This window comes from Apus apus, chromosome 19, assembly GCF_020740795.1.
Source record: "Apus apus isolate bApuApu2 chromosome 19, bApuApu2.pri.cur, whole genome shotgun sequence".
NCBI classification, from domain to species: domain Eukaryota; kingdom Metazoa; phylum Chordata; class Aves; order Apodiformes; family Apodidae; genus Apus; species Apus apus.
Window position 1 is genome coordinate 2,100,490 of NC_067300.1, and position 22,179 is coordinate 2,122,668.

At 52.1% G+C, this 22,179-nt stretch overlaps 1 protein-coding gene across 2 annotated transcripts in view; it reads left to right on the plus strand.

The window, feature by feature from the left end:
- The first annotated feature begins 5,304 nt into the window (after positions 1-5,304).
- The window catches only part of EHMT1 (euchromatic histone lysine methyltransferase 1), a 122,927-nt gene continuing 106,052 nt past the window's right edge, over positions 5,305-22,179 (plus strand). The window contains exon 1 of one of the 2 annotated variants that reach the window (XM_051636444.1): positions 5,305-5,345. In XM_051636444.1, the coding sequence (XP_051492404.1) occupies positions 5,325-5,345 (21 nt within the window). In that variant the 5' untranslated portion in view covers positions 5,305-5,324. Of the gene's footprint in view, positions 5,346-11,452; positions 11,556-22,179 lie in introns of those variants that run through there. The other variant, XM_051636448.1, reaches the window with a different exon arrangement.

The window sequence follows — 22,179 nt, forward strand, 5'->3', positions numbered from 1 at the left end:
CTGGTTCCTTGTTCTCCATCCCTGAAGCTGAGCTGCTGGTAGCACATCCAGCCTGTGTTTGTTGGCTGGAAAACCTGAATGCTCTTTGTTTACTGTGGCCAGAGCTACTGGGCTTCCCTTCTAGACCCTCAGCCAGGGTCTGGCCTCTCTGTTTCACCTTGGCAGTGGGGAATGAATGCAGCATTCGTGGTGGAGGCTGTGGAGTGGAGAGGCCAGTTGTGTCCCACACAGCTCCTGTGCTGTGCCCTGTGTCCCTGCAGTGCTCCCAAGCACCTGCTCTCCCAAATTACACTGGCTACAAACTGGTCCTTCAGCATTTCATGCTGTGCTTGGAGTCCCCTTTGCAAAGCAAGGAGCAAGTGGGCACACTCTTCTTCCCTGGTGAGGAGTGCCCATCTCTGCTGGTTGCCCTGGAGGGAGCAGGAAGGACCAGGAGCTGGTGGTCCTTGTTCTTTCAGATGCTAGGGCTGGGCACGCACAGCTCCTGCAGAGAGAGGCCTCTCTCAGTCCTGCTAGGTTCTGGCCAGGATGCAGCAGGGTTTCACCCTAAGTTTGTCCCTCAACAGCCTTGCAAGCAGCCAGAAATACCTGTGTATTGTCACTGTGATTGTCAATGTCCCTGCCCAGCCTTGCCTGTCCCCCAGCACACGGCAGGGATTTGAATCCCAACACAAACAGCCTGGTTGGTGTTTCATGGACCCCTTTGGAACAATCCAGGACTGCAGGATGGAGGAGTTGGTTCAGCTCTTCTTAAACCCACCTGCAGTTGTGGCACCAAGGTCCTCAGGGTACACGACTGCTGTGGGTGAGCACCATGGGGCAAACCCCAAAGTCTGGGGGTGTATTCCCCTCAGGACAGGGCAAGTGGACAGTCTGTCCTGTGCCTCGCTGCTGTCTCTCTTCTCTGCAGCTTCTCCAGCTTCAACCTCTTGCAAGTCCTGGGGAGCTTCCTTTAGGCCCTTAGTCATCCCTCTGTCCTGTTTCTGGACTCTGGAATAAAGAGGAAAAAAACCCTGGTTTTCAAAAAACAGCTCCAAGTAAAAAAACTTCAGCACACAGGAATTAATTCAAATTCCTGGCTCGATGTTTTTAAGCAATTGTTTTTTGGTTTTGTTTTAAATGGGGAGGGGAAGTGGTGGGCTGCAAGTGAAGCTTGTGAGCTAATTGTTTCCAAACTCAGCATTCAATGGAAAATACCAAAAATATCATTTGTCCTTGCTTGTTTTTTTTTTCCTTCTTCCCTGCTGCTTCTTTTCAGCCCTTCATAGCTCTGTTCTCATCCCACTCTCCACGTGTGTTGCCTCCATACTTCTGGCTTTTCCAGTCTTGCTTCTGTCCTGCTAAACTGCTTTGGCACCTGCCATCCCACAGCCTGCAGGAAAGGGGGGAGACAGGGGACACAAAGGCTCTTACTGCTCATTTTTAGCTTTCCAGCTCAACTTTCAGTAGTTTTGTAAAAGTAACTCTTTTCTGCTGTGAAGTTTTCCGTTTGAGCCAGCACAAGAGAGGGGATAAAAGGGTGTTCTGGGCTCTGTTTGTTTTTTTATTCTGGATTTTAAACTATTTCCAATTATCTGCAACAGGAATGTCCCACCCCTCCTCCCCAAGAGAGACTGGGGGGGATAAAACCCTTCAAAATGTGTGCCCTTTCTTGTACCAAGACTTGTGGCTGTAATTCCTTATTCCTGTGCTTCTCTTTACAGATTTTGGGGGTTTTATACAATATTTGTGATGGCTCTGTACAACCTGAGACTTCTGAGCAATTTCTTACTGGGTTTTAAAAATGTAAACTAGCAGTTTTACATGTTTACCACAGCTTCTGGGGAGTCTTTTTGTCCTGGGTTATATAAACCACCAAATGTAAAGAACTGAAAAAAACAAATGTAAATAAAGATGAGCTCTTTTTTGAAGACTGTGGGTGATTTTGCTGGGGGTAGATGTGTGACAAGTGGCATCCGAATGTGCTGAGAGGGCACAGGGGGTCAGAAGTGTCTGCTGGCTTTCAGAGGAGGCATCTAGAGCTGAAGAGAGTTGGTTCCCAGCCGAGCTGCTTCTCCTCCAGCTTCGAGGGAGCCCTTGGGATGGGCAGACACCGGCTGGGGGGACCGAAACCACCCATTGCTCCTGTGATGCTTGGAAGGACCAGTTGGCAGGACCGGGGCTCCCAGCCGGAGGAAGCACTGGGGAGGTTGGGTTATTCTCTTCCTGCCGGCAGGAATCCCGGGATGTGGAGGTCGGTCCCTGCTCGCCCGGCTCGGGGCAGGAGAGGGCGATGTCCGCCCGGCTGGAGCCTCCACGCCCGAGGTGTTTGTTGCCCCAGACCCTCCACGCCCGAGGTGTTTGTTGCCCCAGACCCTCCATGCCCGAGTTTTTGCTGCCCCAGACCCTCCACACCCGAGTTTTTGCTGCCCCAGACCCTCCATACCCGACTTTTTGTTGCCCCAGACCCTCCATGCCCGAGTTTTTGCTGCCCCAAACCCTCCATGCCTTTTTGCTGCCCCAGACCCTCCATACCCGAGTTTTTGCTGCCCCAGATGCTCCATACCCGAGTTTTTGCTGCCCCAGACCCTCCACACCCGAGTTTTTGCTGCCCCAGACCCTCCATACCCGAGTTTTTGCTGCCCCAGACCCTCCATACCCGAGTTTTTGCTGCCCCAGACCCTCCACACCCGAGTTTTTGCTGCCCCAGACCCTCCACACCCGAGTTTTTGCTGCCCCCCCTGGGGCTGGGCCCTGCCCCAGCTCCTCTCTTTGGGACAATGGGGAGTTTGTTGTAAAACAGATCTCGTCCTCATCCTGCTCGTGTGGACGAGGGACGTGAGGCTAAGCCGGGGCAGCTGCAGGGCTGGAGGTGGGACAGGAGCCCCGGTGACCTGGCTCTCTATGTTCCGGGCTATTCCTGCTCCTTGCGGGAGCCTCTTTCCCTTCCTGACGGGCTTAGGGAGGTTCGTCCCAGCGCCTGCAGCATCCCTGGCTCCAGCTGAGACAGACAAAGCCCCAACAAACACCAGGGGAAGTTCCAGCAGACCCCTGGCCTGACCAGCTGTCCTGCCCCGGTCCCAGGGCCCCCGCCTGTGCTGGTTTGCAGGAGCAGGGATGAAGGGGGGAAATTCCCTGCCTCCCGTGTCACGCCGAGCACCCCCGGGCTGGGATGTCCCGGGCTCTCCAGGCTTTCCCGATGCACTCTCTGCACCTGCTGCCCGGTTTTCCCCTCTATGGGGGAATGGCTGCCCCATCCTGGGGGAAGGAAAGGAGCAAGGGGGGAATGAAAGGAGGAAGGGAGGAAGGAAACGAGGAAGGAAAGGAGGAAGGAGGGAAGGGAAGGAGGAAGGAGGGAAGGAAAGGAGGAAGGAGGGAAGGAAAGGAGGAAGGAGGGAAGGAAAGGAGGAAGGAGGGAAGGAAAGGAGGAAGGAGGGAAGGGAAGGAGGAAAGGAGGAAGGGAAGGAGGAAAGGAGGAAGGGAAGGAGGAAGGGAGGAAGGGAAGGAGGAAAGGAGGAAGGGAAGGAGGAAGGGAGGAAGGGAAGAAGGAAGGGGGGAAGGAAAGGAGGAAGGAGGGAAGGAAAGGAGGAAGGGGAGAAGGAAAGGAGGAAGGGGGGAAGGAAAGGAGGAAGGACCCATCATCCCTGCCGCCCCCTCTCCTCAGCCAGGGGGTGACACGACCCCCGGGACGCCCCGCAAAGGCTCGGGGCGGGGGGGGGGGTGTGTGTGTGTGCGGATTTTGCCTTGGCCCCGACAGCTGCCCCGCGCGCGAGGCTGGGACGGCTTCGTTAATGAGCTGCTGCTAAACTGGGGCTGGGTAGGCCAGGCCGGCTCTCTCCCTTCAGGCCCGGGGACTCTTATTTTGACCGCGGGGCGGCCGGGAGGAGCCCGGGAGCAGCCCCGGGAGCAGCCCCGCAGCTTTTCGGCCCCTTCCTCCGCCTTTCCCCAGCCCGGCGGTGCCCGCTTCCCGGCCCCACGCCTTGGGGGGGGGGTCTGCCAGCCCCCCCCTACCCCGGGGTTGGTTGGGCAGAGGATGAGGGATGAGGGATGAGCCCCCCTCCCCGGGTTGGGCTCAGGGAGGCTGCAGGGAGGGAGGGACCGTGCGGGGTTGTGCGGTGCCCTCCCCCGGGTTCACTGCCCGCCCCGGTGCAGGGAGGAGCGGAGGGCTGAGCTGGGAGCAGAGCCCGGCAGCAGGGCAGGGGTCTGGAGAAGGCGGGAGCAGGGCCAGAGCGGCTGCAAAGCAAACACGCCCGGGGGTTGGAGCTGCAGGACCAAGGGAGGGAACCTTGCTCCTCAGGAGAGCTGATAATAAGTGTAAATTGACGTCAGGCAGCTCGGAGGCTCCTGTTTTCCCCCCCCAAGAAGCAGGAATTCTCCTGCCTGGGGAGGCAGGTGCCGTGGCATCTGCCCGACCCTGCTGGTGGGATTTCCCTGGGTGGCACCTGAAGCCCTTGGAGGGTGTTTATCCTCCCCCCCCCCTTGCGGTATCCTCTGCTTCACTGGAGAGCTGTAAAAGAGCTAATTGTTTTGCAATCATGGATTTATGGGCCTGCACATTAGGAGGGGCCCTAGAGGACTGGGGAGGGTGAAAGCAGCTGCTGTGGGTGCTGGGGGTGTGGGGAATGGAGGGGGGGGGTTGGGAATGACCCCTCTGGGATCCTCTGGGGCAGGACTGGAAGGAGCTGCTCCCTCTTCTCCAGCCCCTCCATCCCCGTCTGGAGCTAAGTTGCCTGAGGCCTTTGCACACACTGGGCTGAGAGTAACACAGAAATGGGGAAAAAGCTACAAAAGAAGGTCATTGTCCCTAGGGTAAGTTTTTTGGCAGGAGGATGAAGGGACTCCCTGGCTTTTTCTGGGATCTTGCGCAGCTTTCGTTTAGGTGTCTGGGCAAGCGTTGCCGCTGGACGCAGCCAGGTTGGGGCGCCCCTGAAAGTTTGGGAAGCTCGTTATGTAGTCAGTGAGGAAGGGCTGGCAGGCGCTGGGATAAAACCCACCGCGCGAAGGGCCCAAGCGGTGTTCTCGGGGGCTCTTGGTGCCCCGACTCCGTGGATCGGGGCGCGCCGGGGGGGGGGGGGGCCGCAGGTGGGGAACAAGGGGGACCGTCCCCGAATCACCCCAACCTCGTCCCCTCAGCCCTGCACCCAGCCGTACGGCAGCCTCCCGGTGGGCGCCGCCATGCTGCCGTACGGCTAAGGGGATTCCCCTTTACAGGGGGCCGCCATGTTGCCGGGCGCATGCGCGCCGGCCGGCGGAGCGTCTCCATTGAGAAGAATGAGGGGAAAAGGGGCGGGGCCGAGGCGTGAGGAGCCGCCGAGGGGGCGGGGCTACGCTCCGGGGCTCCGGCCATGGCCACAGTGGATGCCGAGGTGAGTGAGAGCGGCGGCGTCCGTCTGCCCGGGCGGGGGGACGGAGGATGGGGGAGCGCGGAGTGGTATCGTCCAGGGCCAGGCGGGTTCTGTCGGCGAACCGGGAGAGGGGCCGTGCCCCCGGCGCCCCATGGTTCAGTCCAACTCCTCTGGAGGGGAAGAATGTGGGAGCTGCTGCCATTGTGTGTAAGGGGGGGCCCGGGACTCTGTATAAGTTACACCCCTCCGCGGTGAGTCAGTGGTATGGGCCATACAGGTTGCGGGGTTCCACCCCCCCATGGGAGCCAGCGGCGGTTGGGGAAGCCACGAGACCGCCATCCACGTTCCGGGGTTCCCCCCCCTTTCCCCGCGATGCGGCGGGGCGGTGCTGAACTTCTCCATCCAGAGTCCGGGGTTGGCCGGGGCTGATGCTTTCCAACAGCCATCCAGGGTCCCGGGCGGCCGGTAGGCTCCCGTGACGGGGGGCAAGGGATGAGCTATCCAGGGTCCCGGGCCCTGGCGGCACCGGCGGCCCGGCCCCCCGACCCGCCCCCGGGCGGCGGGAGGAGCCGCCGGGACCGGGCCCCGAGCTCCGTGGGCCTCGGGTCTTGCGGCCTCCGAGCTTTCTGGGGCCCGCAGCGTTGCCCTGAGAGCCCGGCGGCCGCAGGCCCGCCGGGCTCTCAGGGCATCGCTGCGGGCTGATGCGGTTTTCCCTCAGGAATCATCCCTCCTCCCGCTTGAAGCGGGGGGGGGAAAAAAAAACGGCCGAAACGGGACTTGGGAGGGTCGCGGGGTTGGGTCTGAGGTGGAAAAGCGAAAGTTTTTCCTCAGAAATCTCCCCGAATTGGCTCAGGAGGCCGAGCGGCCGCCCCCCCCCCCCCCCCCCCGGTTCCCCCTTCGGCCTGTGGAGCAGGCCCGAGAAACCGGCCTTAGGGTCGGAGCGGGAAGGGTCGGCTCGGCTGGAGGAGCTGGATGTTGGGGGGGGTATGGGGGGCGAGGGGGAAAGGCTGGGGTCTGCTCTGCCGGGAGGTTCAACAGCCAGCCCGGGCTGCCAGCCTCCCCGCGGCCTGCCGTCCCCCTGCGGTTCGAGGGGCACCGCGGGAACCCCGCATCCCCCAGAGAACCTGGCAGTTTGGCACGTAGTGACAATTAGCTATCATTAGCCAAGTCTTTAATTGTCCCCCCCCCACACACAGCTCGACTGCCCCGTGAAGTTCTGCGAGTGGCACAAGAGCTGAAAGGCGTGTTGCACGTGGGGTGTTTGTGCCGGGCTGGTGCTTTTTCCCTGGTTTTGTTAGAGTATATCATCCCTTCATCAGGGCTTGCCCTCAGGCGTGCTGGCTGCTGAGCCTCCAGGTGCACAGAGAGAGCAACGAGAGGATGCTACAGCTGTATGTTGATGTACAAACTAAATAAGAGCTGGAGATGAGCAGATGCTCCGTAGCTGTAGCCAGATGTAGCCATGGATCAGCATCTCCCACCGTTCAGGTGTGACAGGCTGTGCTGCAGCCCTGCCCAGCTTTACCTCTGAAGTCCGTGTTCAGAGGGTCCTGCTGTGGCAGGGAACATCTGCCCCGTGCGGGGTGAAGTTTGTAGCACAACCACGCACACAGCAACAGTTCTCTGTGAAGACAGCTTGAATTTATTACTCATTTATTATTCAGAGAATCTTTTCCCATTGTCTTTGGTGGGAGTTTTGTCTGAGGCTTTCCTGATGCTTTCTGTTCCATTACAACTACATCTCAAGGCCTGATCCTGGTGCCCTTCCCTCATGCTTTTGAAGAGGATCAGGTGTTCATCTTGCCCCATGATAGAAGGAAGCAACCCTCAGGTGCTTCTGTGGCTCCGTGGTGCAGTTTTACCTTCAGCTGCCTGGCTGTGATTGCTTTCAGGAGGATGTCCTGGCTGTAACTGGGGCAGGAGTTGGCCTGTAACTCCTCAGCTCTCAATGTACAGGTCAGTCTTAACATTACAGATACACACCTTTTATTTTGGGAAGCACCTCCCAGGAGTCCTGTCTGGGTCTGCTCTGTATGCAGAGCATTAAGGAACATTGCTCTTAAAATCAGGCTTAATATCCACAGATGTTGCTGTGGATTACAGGCAGGGAACAGTGACTAATTTGGAGTTTTAATTCCTCCTCTCTCCCATGAACTCAGTTAATTCTGAGGCCAGATCTGCCTTTGCCAGATCTGAGGGCAGGGTGAGGAAGCTGGTAGAAGTCAGGCTGGAATTTAGAGAGCGGAGATGGTGGTTTTTGCTTCCCCAGTGCTTGTGGGGGAGAGAACAAGGACCAACACCCACTACTGTGGTGCTCTGCCCTGTGCAAGACTGAGCAGAAACAAGGGATTATTTCACTTGGTCAGGAAAGGTGCAGAGGTGTCTTCTTGGGAGGAGATATTTGCTCCCAGCAAAGAGCTGGGTGGGAGTGGGTGGGTGGGAGGAATGCTGCCTGTGTCTGAGGAGTGTCCACACCGCCTGTACAGACAAAGTTGTTGGCAGGCAGTTCCCTCAAAAGTTTCTAGTACAGAGCAGCTCCTTGCCAAATCTTAGTGTTGATGAGTGAGGGACAATCTTTAGCACAAAGTTTTCGGAAGTTATTCTGTGCTCATCCTCTGCTGCCTTGCTCAGAGGCTGCCCCCAGTAAACTCTGTGGTTTGGGAAGCAGTTGGGCTGCCAGGTAAGTCACTTTGCTGTAGTCCTTGGGTGCATTAAACCACCTGGCTGCAGAGCAGACTGGTGTTGCTGCTCATTTTCTGCAGCAGGTTTCTTGTATCCAGGGTGTTTTGGTGTTTTTACTTATTTTAGACCTACTGTAAATGCAGTGCTGGAGATTAAAGTTTAAGGAATTGAGTTTGTCTCAGCCAGCTTTATGACAGTGCAGGTTCACTGAATTTGATGCTGCTGCATCAGTTTAGTGAAGAGAATCAGCTGAGCTGGTATTTGTGTGTTTCCTAAAAGGAGGGCTTGGTGGGAGCCTGAAGAGGAAGGTTTGAAGCTAGGATGTTTTTCCTCAGGCTCGTGCCAGCCTTGGGGAGGCTGGTGCCTGCACGTGGAGCAGGAACTGAGGGGTGTGTGTGGCTTTGAATGAAGTGGTTCTCCTCAGAAGTCACTCTGCATTTTTCATCATTTTTCCCTCCTCCTATCTGTTCTGATCTGTAACATCTTTTTTTTCTTTTTTCTGGAGATGCAGCTTTGATCTTTAAAGTGAAGAGACAGCCTGCAAGCCACAGAGAGGAGAGATTTCCTCCCTGCTCAGCACCCTCCGCTGAGGCCAGCTCTCTGAGCTCAGCACCCAGCAGCTCTCCAGGTTTTCAAGGCAAGGAGGCCCGAGTGGGCTCTGCAGAGCAGGTTGGCTGCTCAGGTTGGCCCTGGCTTTGATCCTTGCTCTCATGCCCCCAGGCAGCTGGGGCTCCTGAGCCAGCCCCACCGCCCGCTCAATCAGCTCCCGCCTGGATGAAGGGCCAACGCTCCTCCTGTCAAAGCTCTTCCTGCTCCCGGGCCCCTGGCTGGAGGGCAGCTGCTGTCACAGGCCACCGGATGCAGGAGGGATAATAGGGAAGCCAGGGATAATAGGGAAGCTGTGCCATTGAGCAGTGAGCACACCGATGGTTTCTTCAGTTTCCCACTCTCCGTTCTGCAGGTGACATGAAGTCCAGCGCTTCTTTCAGGCTCACCCTGCCCTTCCTCCTCTCTCATTTACTCCTCCCAGCATATTGTAAGTGAGGAGAGGGCTTTGCTTGCCCAGGGTCCTTGCTTTTAATCCGGAGCCTGTTTCAGCAAGCTGCATCAGGAAAACTCTGTGCCTTCTAAACCTCCTCATCTTCCCACCTTTGTGAGCTGTCTAGAAGCCCACGTGTTGTTGGCTCAAGGCAGCTGTTCTCCTCAGCCTCCTTAGTGCAGTCAGGTGTGTTGATGCTGCCTTATTGATGTTAACACAGGGAAATGATGTGTGTTTCCAGTTGCTGTGTTAGATTCCTTCTGGGGTACCAGCCATCACTTACTTTGCAACATTTTAGCTGTGGTTTTGTACGAAGAAAGGAGGTTTTTTTCCCCTCTGATACTCAGCACCTTGTAAAGAGAGTTTATAACTTTGTCAGGTGGAGAGTTACTTAGTTAAAATTACTCACTGCCCTGTCCCTGGCAAAATTATACCCTGTCTCAAATGGATGTTAACCTAACAGGAATTCTCACCTGTGAGCAAAGGCTGTTTGGGAACTCAGGTTTCCTTCTATGTAGAAAAACTTCAATAACAGCAAATATGACTTCTGAAGTGTTAAGAAAGCCTTGAAAGTGCATTTCAGTGGTGTCAAGCTGACGTGGCTGAGCCAACGTGACTGAGGAGAGCACCTGAAGAACATTTTGTCAGTTGAGGCAGAATCAAAGGCCTGGTTTATACTTAAAAAAACCTCCTAAATATTATTATGCTGGCTGGAGAGGATGATTTTTTCCTTGCTGAAATAGTCATACTAATGAAAATCCTTGCTGTGGCTGTAGTTGTATTAGTTTAGAGGTGATTCTAGACCCAGGTCACTTAATTTTTGCTTTCCAAAGCAGAGGCTTGGTCTACATTTCAGAAGTTTTGCCGACTTAGTTATCTGTCTGCAACTGCAAAGAAATTGCTCTCTCCTGTGCCACAGCTGTGTCAGCAGAACTCCTGCTAGAGATGCAATTACCAGCAAAAAAACCCCAACAAGAAAAACAAACAAACAGCTCTTCTGTGGAGGGAACTGAGCTGGAGGGGCACTCACCTTGCTGTGCCAGCTGATGGAGGCATTTCCATCCCTCAGCAGCTCCCTGCCACTAGCCAGGGAGTGAGGTGCCTGCCCCCTGGGGTATCACACTTCCCAAAGTGCAGGAGAGCAGCTGATCTGAAGTGCTGGCCTGGGGCCTTGCTCTTTATCAGCTTGCCTGGCATGTTGTTGTCTGTCTTCCCCCTCTCCTGAAGCTGGGGCAGTGCTACCTATGAGACCCCTCTGCTGCAGAAGTGAGGCTGTGGAGGGGATAGCAGCAGGCTGTATTCCTAATTTTTTCCCTAGCAAAGTGCTGGAACCACAGCTGATGCTTGTGGTTTGGATCATTGTGTCCCAGAAGAGGAAGAGGTGAAAGGGGGTCAGTGCTGGGGTAAGAGGTTTTACAGCAAGAGGTGCTGCTGCCTCCTGCTCTGCCACCTCTTGTGGAAGAAGGATTTGTAGGGTCAGATCCTGCTCTTTTCAGGAGGAGGATGTTACTCACATTTCTCAGAACTCTGATGAGCTGTCCTCTGTTCTGGGGGAGTGTTTTGTGCAGGACTGTGAGAGGTTCAAGGGATCTGCTCGAGTGCTTCTAGACAAGTTTTGCTAGAGATTTCCCCCCCTCCCTGACTGTGGTGGAAGCCAATGGAAGCCAAAGGTGGCCACTGAAAGGCTCACCGAGCTCTCTGTGTCTCAGGTGGAGCAGGGAGTAGTCGTGTGAGTCCTCAGTGTGTGGGCAGGCACATCTTGGTGATGGCCAGTGACTGGTTGAAGTGGTAAGGTAAATCCAACAGGGAGTGGAAGAGTTTGCTGTAACCTTCTGGCTTAGTGTGGCTGCCAAGCTCAGTGAAATGGGTAAAACCAGAATAAACTGCACCTATAAAAGTGCTTGGTGCCGGTATCGCTGTGTCTGAAATAGAAAGGCTTTCCTGCTTTTGATGGAGAATTTCTAAAATAGGCAGAGTATCAAGGACATCCAGTGTCTTCCCTTTCCAAGTAGGGAATGTTCTTCCAAGAGGATTCCTGTTTCCTCACTGATCCCCACCATTGTCTGGCCATGTGCCTCCGTACCAGCTCCTTCTGCCTGAGATTCCATGTGAGATAGTTTGGCCCCACGGAGAAGCCTGACATAAACTGCAGGCAGCTGCTGAGCAAGGTGAGCCCACAGGGTGTGGGGCTGAGCTCCTGTGTGCACCAGGGACTGGCTTGGGGGTGGGCTATTAAATATTAAATCCATCCTTTTCACTGTCATAGCTCCTTCTCCAGGGAGAGCTCTCGGAGGCAGTGGTGAGCAGTGTCAGTTTAGGACAGGGAGACAGTGAGTGGGATGGACTGGTAGAACAGAAAATTCAGGTCCACTTGTGTTTGCATAGGGCTGATCATCCTGCAGGAGCAGCACACAGGAGAGGGAGGAAATGTGCAGGTGGTGCAGCTGGGGAGGAAGTAAATACGGAGCAAGATAACCAGGCTGACACGGATAAACTCAAAATAAAACCAGGTAAGTGACTTAGCCCATTTGTTGCAGGGAAATGTAAAATTATGCAAACAGGGATAAAAATAATCAGAGTTATTGCAGCTTCTTGGGTCAGCTAGACCCGCACATGACCCAGGAGATGGCTGTGAGCCTGCTGTGGCTACAGCAATCTAACCACCAGAACTGGGGAGCTGAGCAAATTGAGGTGAGTGGAGATCGTAGCGGTGCCCAAAGACTACACAGCAGGCCCATCACCTGGGATTTGTGGTGAAGGATTTGAGCCAAGGCCAGGAGGCTTGTGATGCTGCAGAAAAACGTGACTGCTTCTGCTTGTCTCGTTGCTAAAGAGAAGAGGACGTGGTGTTTATTCCTTCTGGGAATGGAGGGCAGCCAGGGTGGATCTGACAGCTTGAGCCATCCGTGGAGCTGAAGGGAACAGGGAGCAGAGCACAGGCACCTCCGTGGAGAGAGAATTGCAGTCCAGGTATCTGAGCTGAAACGTGCTCTGCTTTGGCCTGGGTTTGGTTAAGAGGAGAAGTCTGTGCGTTGTTTGGAGTTCTGAAGACTGTTCAGAGTGCTACTTCAGATTTTTTATTAATTTTAGAATTCGAGTGTAGGTGTGGACAGATGTGTTTTGGCACGTTAAGTGGCCGAAGGGAATCCTGGTCCCCCCAGGACTGTTGGCCATGACCTGCTTGTGCATTGAAACACAGCTCCGGGTGCTATGGAATACATTTATTGTTTTTCCTCCCTCTTTTCCTTTTTAACCATGAGCCTCTGGATTCCTGAGAATCTCAGCCACCTTCTTCCTCTCCAGTCACATATTTCTAGTCCTTGCAGTTTCAGAGGAAGTTTTAATGGGTAATTTCTCCCAGAGGCTCAAGGCCAGAAGGCAGATTACCCAAATGTTTTATCCAGCTTCAGTGGTAATTGGGGATGTTTCATACTGCTGACCCAGAGCATTCAGCAACCAGAGTCAGGTTCTCTCAAAAATTATAATATTGTTTCAAGAAGTGGGAAATTAAACATGTGCATGGTAGAAGGCTTAGGAAGGATTAATGGGTTTCAAAATTACATGCTTTGTGCAGCTGTTGATTTGGGAATTGAAGTGTGACTGTTGCAGGATCAGGAGGTAGTTACTGGGAGGCGGTGTTCGTCAGTGCCCGGGGAATGCAGATGCCCAAAGGCCTTTGGCTCCAGTGCTGGGCCCTGCCTCCCCACCAGGTCAAGGTTCTGGTGCTGTGTTAGCTCAGCCCCAGCGTGAGCACCCAGGCAGCAAAGCCATAGATGTTTTTTACTGTTTCTTCTCTGGAGTTCAATTTATCTGCCTTCCAGTAACTGGACAGGGCTCCAGGAAAACTGGGGAGGGACTTCTGACAAGGGAAGGAAGTGAGAGGACAAGGGGGGATGGATTAAAATTGGAAAAGGGGACACTTATATTAGATATTAGGAAGACATTCTTTAGTGTGAGGGTGGTGAGACCCTGGCCCAGGTTGCCCAGAGAAGCTGTGGCTGCCCCATCCCTGTAAGTGTTGAAGGGCAGGTTGGATGGGGCTTGGACCAACCTGGGCTGGTGGGAGGTATCCCTGTTCACTTAAGTGGGGTTGGGACCTAATGATCTTTAAGGTCCCTTCCAACCCAAACCCTTCCATGATTCTGTGCTTACCTCAGTTCCTGGGGTGTTACCCAATGCTCATTTTTCTGCTGCCCTTGCCTGAGGTTCCATCCCTGTGAGTGGTGGTTCGGGTGTGGGAAGGTGCTGGGGGTTGGCAGGGCTGTGCAGCTCCTCCTGGCCATCCCAGCCACGAGGGGGGAGGGGAAAGCTTGGGGCTGGGGGTCAGCCCCTCTACCTTGGAGGGCATCAGGACCTGTGCTAAATAGGAGATTAAGTAACTTGCTTTTCTGGGACTGGAGAAATTAACTTAGTCTGTTGATGGATTTCTTACATCCAAGGGGGTACGTAGCAAATTTACACCCTGTCAGATGTGACTTTATCAGCGTAAAAAAGAGAGTATCAGTATTTGGGAGATGAAAGCTTTAACCATCAGGCTGTGAGCTGGTTTATATGATTCCATCTAGTGTCCTGTTGGCTTGCGAGTTTGAACATAAACCTCCAGATTGTGAGAACATAAAGCATGAGTCTAAATATTATATCAATTGAGGAGCATTATTAATATTTCACAGTTCAAATCAAGACCCGGATGGGTTTGCAAAAAGCACCACTGCTGAACCAAGACGTTAGTTGTTTTTAATTGCAAACTTGTCTGTAATAGTTTTTCTCAACTCTGTGTTTAAAATGTTAAGGATCTGTTAATTCCCTCTGTTAGGAATCCTTTTTTCTTTGGATTAAGAAGGGTATTTTTTAGTGCTTCTAAGATGAATTGTTTCAAATTGGTACCTTTCAAATTGCTTCCTTAATATGGAAAGGTGTTTGTTTATAAGCAGGTGTCCTATAGGACCTGGAGATGGCATCTGGAATATTTAATATTTTTTTGGCCACAGTTGGAGTAGAAACAACAAATGTTCAAGATGGCTTTGGGATGAGATGTAATATTGACTCTTGCTGTAGTGCCAGATCCTGTAGCTTTCAGAGCATGTGTGGAGAGGTGAGGTGAAGAGCCATGCTGCCTTTTCACCAACCTCTCCCTGTAGCAGGGAGATGCCACCAGTGAGCAAACAAACTGCTCCTGAGCACGTTTGCTGAAGATCTGTCTGCTTTGGCTTCTGAGAATGTGGAGTGAGGAGAGGTTAGCCCAGCCTCCAGCTTGTGTCTTGTGAAAATGTCAGCGAGGGGGGGGGATCATATTCTGTCTTGATTATTTCCACTTTGTTTTCCAGTAGATGCAAGTTGTATTTTGTGTCTTTTTTTTTTAAGATTTAGACCAGGTGTCTGTCAGGTGCAGTGTACTCTGCACCTAACTCCCAGTTTTGGGATTGCTTTTTCTTGCAAGTTTTAGTCTCCTTCCCTACTGAAAACACCCTTCCTACTGGTGACAGGATTATCTTCTTGGGTCTCTAGGAGGTTACCACCTTTTCTCATGTGTTGATAGCACATGGGTCTTAATGTATGGCTTTTATTAAAAACTGATTGATTCGATGTCTTCTCAAATCCACACTTCCAGCCTGTCCTCGTGGAGGCTGCTTTGTGAACTTAGTTTATCTTCTGCACCGTGTGTGACAGTGGACTAGAATTCTACCTACTGCTGTGGATGCAAATGGTGGTGCTTTCTGCGATTACAAGACACACGTTGTGTTGCTGCCTGCCCTGGAGCTGTGCTCGGGGCTGCCATCAGCAGGGACGTGCCACACAAAGATCCTGCTCGTCCCCAGCCAGCCCGTGTTCCCAGAGCCCGGCTGCGGAGAAGAAGGTCAGGAGGTGAGAAGGAATGAGGGTGATTTGTCCAGTCTGAGGCTTGGCTGGTGCCAGGAGGTCTTCCCAGCCAACTTGCCTTTCTTCACCGGGCCTTTGTTCCCAGCCACGCTTCCGAGGAAAGGCAGAAGCAGCAGCTCCTCCCTTGGCTGGGGGAAGCGGCTCCGAGCGGCACAAGCCCCGAGCAGGCGCTGCAGCCCAGTGCCAGCAGGGATGTGCTCCAGTGGCAGCTGCCAGCCCTGGGCTCTTACTCGTGGGGTGCTGGCTCCTGTCAAAGCACCCTCCTGCAACAGGGAGGCAGTGTGGAGGAAAAAAAACAGCTGGGAGAGGGGATTTGCATGATCTGCCTTGACACGCACCTAGCTGAGACATCTGGCAGCTCACCGGGCTGAGCTCTGCTTGGCGGCCCCGAGGGACGGCTGGGATGTTCTGGGTGAGCTCCCAGGAGGAGGGAGGTTTGATCCAACCCCCCTCCATACGTGTGATCCAGCAGCACGGTGGTGTCAGCAGCTCACAGCCCATGCAGGCACTGTTGGCAGAGCTGGGTATTTTGTGGACGTGGCCAAAGGAGCCAATTGCAGGAGGCCCTGTTGTCTGTGTGTTGGTACATGGGATGCCCAGGGATATTCTGAATTCTTGAAATGACAAAAACTGCACAAGTGGAAGCTGGCGTGGAGCTGCCAAGAGCTGCTCCTGATGCAACAGTGTCTGCTTTTAAAGAGAAATATAACTTGTGACACAGGCTGTGGCTCCTGCATGTGTTCCCTGATGAGTCAGATATCCTAGCTTGCTCTGGGATGGTAATGCTGATGCAGTTGCTGATTGCTGCCAAAGCAAGGAGTCCATGCAAGGAGGTTAGAAAACAGTCCTTTTCCCTGCTGGGTGCTCATTAACATTTTCTTGCTAATGTATTATTAATTTAGCTAATTTTTATTGCCCTGTAAGTATAGATGGTGCTTTGCAAGCACAGAACATAACCTGCTCGTTTCCCAGAGTTTCTGAAGTATGTGCTGTGCCACGTGCCAAACGAGAGCACTGGAAAAACTGTGTGGTTGAATACTGAAGTAAGGTGAATCTCTGGGTTTTGTTGGGTTTTTTTCGCCCTCTTCCTCAGCAGATGCCCAGTTTCCTGGCTGAGTGGGGCTGGTGAATGTGGAGCTATATGAGCAGAGAGCTAAGGACCTGTAAATGCCCTGTATGCAGAATTAGTGCAGACAGATAATAGGACTTAAGTGCAAGGAGAGTTTGCAGCATTGACCCTCCATGAGACAGAAGATTACATAGACTCAAGTAGAGTATTACATTAAAATGAGTTTTGGGATCTGGTCCAAAAACAGAAAGTGGGGAGGGATTTGCCCTCAGCTTCAGAGAGCAGGCTGCTTGCTGTGTACCCAAGCAATGGGGCAGTCAGCAATTTGAAAAAAGAAGTTAAAGAACTGTCCAAGCAAGGCTGGTTGGTGAGGTCTGATTATGAGATTTAGGGCTTGTCCCTGCTGAAAAGCCACTATGCCCAAGACGACTTGGTAGTCTTGTTAAATGCCAATGAACTGAAATTGTGCTAATGGGCCTGGCATGGCCATTGTGGTGCTTTGCCTGCTGCAAGTGCCTGTCCTTGCTGTGAGCAGCCCGGGTGTCTTAAAGGTGCAGCTGGTGCCAGGGGGACGGGTGTGCTGCCAGCTCTGGATTTGCTATTTCACATCAGTTTTGGGTCAGGCTGTTTGGAAGTCCCTCTAGTCTGCTGAGATCAGGTGTGTGAGTCCTATGGGTTGCTTTCTTGTGAGGTCTGTGAGGTGGCTTCTTCCTCCTAACACATCCGGGGGTCCCTTTTGTGCTGGCAGTTTCTCTGGGAGCTGAGCAGAATCTCCCACTCTGGAACTGTCCTGGTTGAACCCCATGCTGGGGTTCTGCAGCCTGTGCTGCTCTCCAGGCTTTGTCCCTGGGCGACAGGTTGGTTGATGTTTTGCTCCCTGTGATGCTTTCCCCGTCTGTAAAACAGAGGTGATATTTTTGCAAAGTTCTAAGGTTTAACTTGCTGTTTGAAGCCTTTAATTGGAAGTGTAGAAATGCAGAGTTTGAAATGCACAGGTTGTCCTCTCCGGGTAAGAAATGGCAAGTTCACAGGTTGCACAGGTCAAAATGTTGGCTATTTTATATGCTCTGGTTTCTGGCTTCACTCCTTGAGATCATGGGTGGATCTAATTAAGTGAAATAGAAAACATCTTTTAGAAGCACTTTGTAACACACGATGTATTTGTGATCAAAGCCAACTTGACTGCAAATGCCCAGCACCTCTTCTCTGGGCACAAGAGAGGGAAGGAGTGTGTTGTATTGAGTACTAGAAGGTAAATTGTATAGAAGGCAAATCAAGCAGTATTGTTTTTTCACTGCATTATCAAAGCTTTGTGAAGGTTTGGCTGTGGTTTTGTTAACTGTAAATATCCCTGCGTGTCACAGCACCAGAGGAGTAAGGCAGGAGGAAAGGGTTCCTGCCCCTGCCAGACAATATTCCTTGTTCTTTGGATTTTCAACTGTCTCCTAGGAAGACAGGCTGAGAGAGCTGGGGATGTCCAACATGGAGAAGAGAAGGCTCCAAGGAGAACTCAGACCACCTCCCAGTGCCTGAAGGGACTCCAGGAAACCTGGGGAGGGACTTTGGACAAGGGTAGGGAGGGAGAGGACAAGGGGGAATGGTTTTAAAATGAAAAAGGGGAGATTTAGGTTGGACATTAGGAAGAAATTCTTTGCTGTGAGGGTGGTGAGGCACTGGAACAGGTTGCCAGAGAAACTGTGGCTGCCCCATCCCTGTAAGTGTTGAAGAGCAGGTTGGATGGGGCTTGGAGCAACCTGGGCTGGTGGGAGGTGTCCCTGCCCATGCAGGGGGTGGGACTGGATGATCTTGAAGGTCCCTTCCAACCCAAACCAATCTGTGGTTGATTCTGTGTGTCTCAACAGATTGCTCTTTTAGCATTGTTAGACCACCTCTGCAAATGAATACAGTCATTTTTTTTCTAAAGGAATACTTGAATCAAAATTTATGTTACACTCCATGTGAACTGAGGGGCTGTTTCCCCAGGCTTATTTCTGGAACTCATCTTCCCACAGATGCTGCCATGATCTTGGCAATGGCTCCTCCCCTTCCCTTGGCAGCAGCATTGTCTGTTTCTCAACACAAGGAACCCGTGTCACGTTGCTGCTCTCTGGGCTGGGCAGTCTATAGGAGGAGTCATTACCATCTCTCTCTTTCCTGCTGCATCCTCTGAGTTGCTTAGGTGACAGTATCAGCTTCTCCAGGGATGTGGTGCCCAAAATCAGATAAAAACCCTTTCCTGTCCTGACAGTCCCCCATGAGTGTGCCAAGTGACATAGGTGATCTATATGAACCCAACTCGATGTTGGACTGAGCCCATGGTGCCTCTTGTGAGGGCACCTTGCAGACCCAGATGAAGCAGAAGAGGAGCACTTTGCTGCTGTGTGCTCTGCTCTGTAACCACCTAAGGTGGCTGGACAGGTAGTCTTGATGGTGCAAACACTTACACATCTGGGTAATCATTACTAATATGCCATCATATCCCATATCACTGGGAGAGCTGCTCATCAGGGACATCCTGCCTGGGATGCTGACTGTGTCTTGATGTCTAAGCCCTAGATATGTGGGAGTGAGCCATGTCTCCATCTAGGAATGCTTTCTTGGTAAGACTACACAGGTGTCTTGTACTGGTTGAGTGTGGGTGCAGTTTTACTGGCAAAATCAGCCCTCCTGAGTGAAGCAAGCTGCTCCCATGGCATAAAGGCCTGTCTGCTAAGGGCTCTGCAGAGGTGTGTTCCTCACAGACCCCTCTGCACAGCAGAGGAGCCAGGAAGCAGGAGATGATGGTGGAGTGTTGCAGTTGCAGGTTTTCAGCCATGAGCCACTGGATTTGTAGACTGCTGAGAGGGTGATCATGGCAGTTCCTTTGCATGTTGAAAGCTATGACTGTTAATTAAGACTGTAGTGGGAGAGCTCATTTACATACAGCTCTTAGCATATGAACCTCTACAAATGCCAGTTAGCAGACAGTTACAGTTAGCACTTGTGTAGTGGTGTGGCTAATTTGTGTGGAGACAGGGCTCAGTCACATTGATATGGGCACATGTGCACTGGTGTAAATGTGGCTGTGATGCACATCAGGTGTGTTGACCCAAGTCAGGTTGACAGAAGCATGTTTATGTTGGTATAACTTTGAACATGCTTTGGATGGTCTCAACAGAGCTGCCACGCTATGAAGGATGCCTCTATGAGGGACAGCTAAAAAGATGCAAAAATTGTGCATGGATCAGGACTCAGGTCCTTGAATTCCTTTGCTTTTCTTTTACATGGTGCTATTTCAGTGGTTGTCATTCCACGTGTTGGTATTTCTGTGTTTGGGGTTGTTTTGGGGTTTGGTTTGTGGGGTTTTTGGGGTGTGGTTTTTTTCGTTGTTGTTGGTTTGTTGTTTTTTTTTTTATAAGTCAAATGGGGAACAAGCTATTTTGGTAGCATGCAAAGGAAAAGCTGGGATGTGAATTCTAGTTGGGGTGAGGCTGGACTGTATCCCACTGCTGGTTTGCTTTGCATGCTGTGTGAGAGGTGTGTTGTTGAGCACAACAGGAAGGCTCAGGGCGTGAAGGAGGCAAGGATTCTCCCAGAGTTGTGAGCAAGCACACAAGGAGACATCTGAGCACTTGCCTGGTTGTTTTGGAAGGCTGCAGTCACAGTCTTATGCTATCAGGGCCTTTGGATCAAGTTGCAGCAAAGCCCTTCAGTTTTCCTGAGGTCTGGATTCTCCCTGTGTGTAATGGCAGGCTTGGGAGCATGGGGCTTGTCCATCTGTTCCCAGAGCAAGGCAGTCTCTGTGCTGTGATCCTCAGCACTTCATGTAACTTCTCCACCTTTGAGTTTTAATCCAGAGGGTGGATAAATAATGTTCATCCTCTTCTCTGCTCGGGTTGTAGCCTGTGTAGGTGTTACAAGCCAGAGGTGAGGCCAGCTCAGAGCCAAGCTTTGAGCCTGACTTCCTTGAAGCTGGTACTACCTTTGCTGTCCGTCATACTCATTTTCATTAAACCACCATGAGAATTCTTGTGTTTTGTCAGCTTTACTAAACCATTTCAGCTTTGAAATGTTCTTATTTTATTTTTTTGGCCTTCATACTTAAAGCCAGATGCCTCCAGGACTTCCTCTCTGATACTTCCGTTTAGTTTGTGTGAGTGGTTTTTAGTCCCATGCCAGTAGGGTGTAAATGTCTGTATAACAAACATGATCACTGCACATGGCTGCTTTTCTTTGCTACCTCTCAGAGCCTTCTGGAAGTCATTGGCAGACCAAAGGTTGAAAGCCACTGCTGTAGGTGATAAGAAGACCAGGTGCACAGGGACAGTTTTGTTAAATGAAAAAGGACCCACTTAAACAGTGTCTTTTTATCTTGAGAGGCAAATCAGAGTCTGATGATTGTGACCAGCACTGGGCAAACCAGATCCGTGTGTGTCAAGTACGAGGGTCTTCTGTGCTCCTCCAAAGTTCTCCAGTGTCAGAACTGGTGCTGCAAGCAGTGTGAGGCAGCAAACAAAGCCCCATGGGTTGATTCAGAAGGTGAGTTACAATCACACAGAAGCCTGCTGTTTGCTATCCTCGCCCTCCCCGCACTCCAGTGGGTGACATTTACAATTAAGGCTCTGTGCACATATCTTGGGAGCAGTGTCTCCATGCTGAACGTCCTAGAAGGGACAGAGGAAAGTCCCTGAAGCAGTCTGCCTTGAGGGTTATTTTCTAAAGCATCCATATTCATTGCAACCACGTGGGCCATCTGATAAGCCCTGAGAGCTCTGATCACCCAGTGAGGTCCCATTAAGAGACTAATTTTGTCAACCCTGCCCAATGAACTTCTGAAATTTAACCTAAATTGAGTTTGTCCAGTGAGAGGTACTCTGACCACATCTCCTTCTGCAAAGACAACCTTCTAGATGTACAAGCAGGGATTTCCTTTGCCTTTGTGGAAAATTTTGTCTCCTCATTCCTTCCAAAGTCAGCCGTGAGGTCTTGGATGGCAATGACATGTTTCTGCTGGGCATGAGATAATGGGTCATGAAGAGGAGCAATGCCTTGGTCAGTCATGGGCCTCTCCTGGTAAGAAGCAGACATGGGGCTGAGCTGCTGTAATTTCCTTCTGAGGTGATGAACTTAATAAATTATCATTCTGTCCACCAGGAGTATTGGAGATGGAAGTTCCCTGCTATAAGGGAGATCTCTTGGTCCCATTTTACATTCTTCCTATCTCCTTGATAACATCCTCATCTGTGCAGCCCTTTTGTGCTCTGCTCCGGTTTCCAGCACTTGTTGCTCCAGCAGCACCTGCAGACCCAGCACAGCAGGGTCCTGGTGCTGACATGAGGCCAAAAGGAGGTGGCAGAGCTTGAGAGGTGATCACCAGCTTTTGTATGGAATGGCCACGCCTTGAGACAGGAAGGATGAATGGCAGGTTGTGGTATCTCATCATCTTGCAGCTGGCATTGTTTTCATTGTCAGAGATGAGCAATAGTCCTGTGTCCCTGCTGCATCTGTGGTGTGTGACGTTGCTATTTTCCTTTTGCTGAGTGTGGCAGCACAGGTCAGACTGAGGTGTGGACCCAGGGCAGCCAGGCTGATGGCAGGCAGCTTGGCTGCTCTCATTTGTGGGGAAATAAAGAACTCAGTGACCAGCAACTCCAGCAGCTTTGCAGGCTCCTCTCGAGAGCTGTGCTATCACCAGGCCATCCTTACAGTGTGGATGTGCTGCCCTGCCCCTCGTCGGGACGTTTGGAGGGGGAGTGAAAAGGGCACTGTATTTTATACCAGAAAAAGGCAGGTATTGTGTGAACACAGTCCTGGGAGGCTGCAGAGCTCCAGAGCCCACTGCTGCTCTGCAGTGTGGTTTGTGGGATCCTGTCAGCTGCTCTGGCATTTTGTGGCTTTGCTATAAATGGTGACAGTGATACAGTATTGCACCTTAGCATTTTTTATTTTCTCCAGAGTGCTCTTCTGTGCTTTGCCACGTTGTTGCAGACTAGAATGTAAAAGCCGCCTGGAGACGCTCTGTGTGATAGAAGAGGAGAAATCCTTTTCAGTTTTTGGGCATAGATTCCCACAGCTTCCTGCTGCCCCAGATGAATCAAAGAACCAAGTGCACAGTGTGTGGCTAGAGGGGAGAACCTCAGTAGGCTCCTCCACAAGAAGTCTGACCCAACTGGCGAGTATAATTGTAGTAATTAATTATCTGCTGCCTT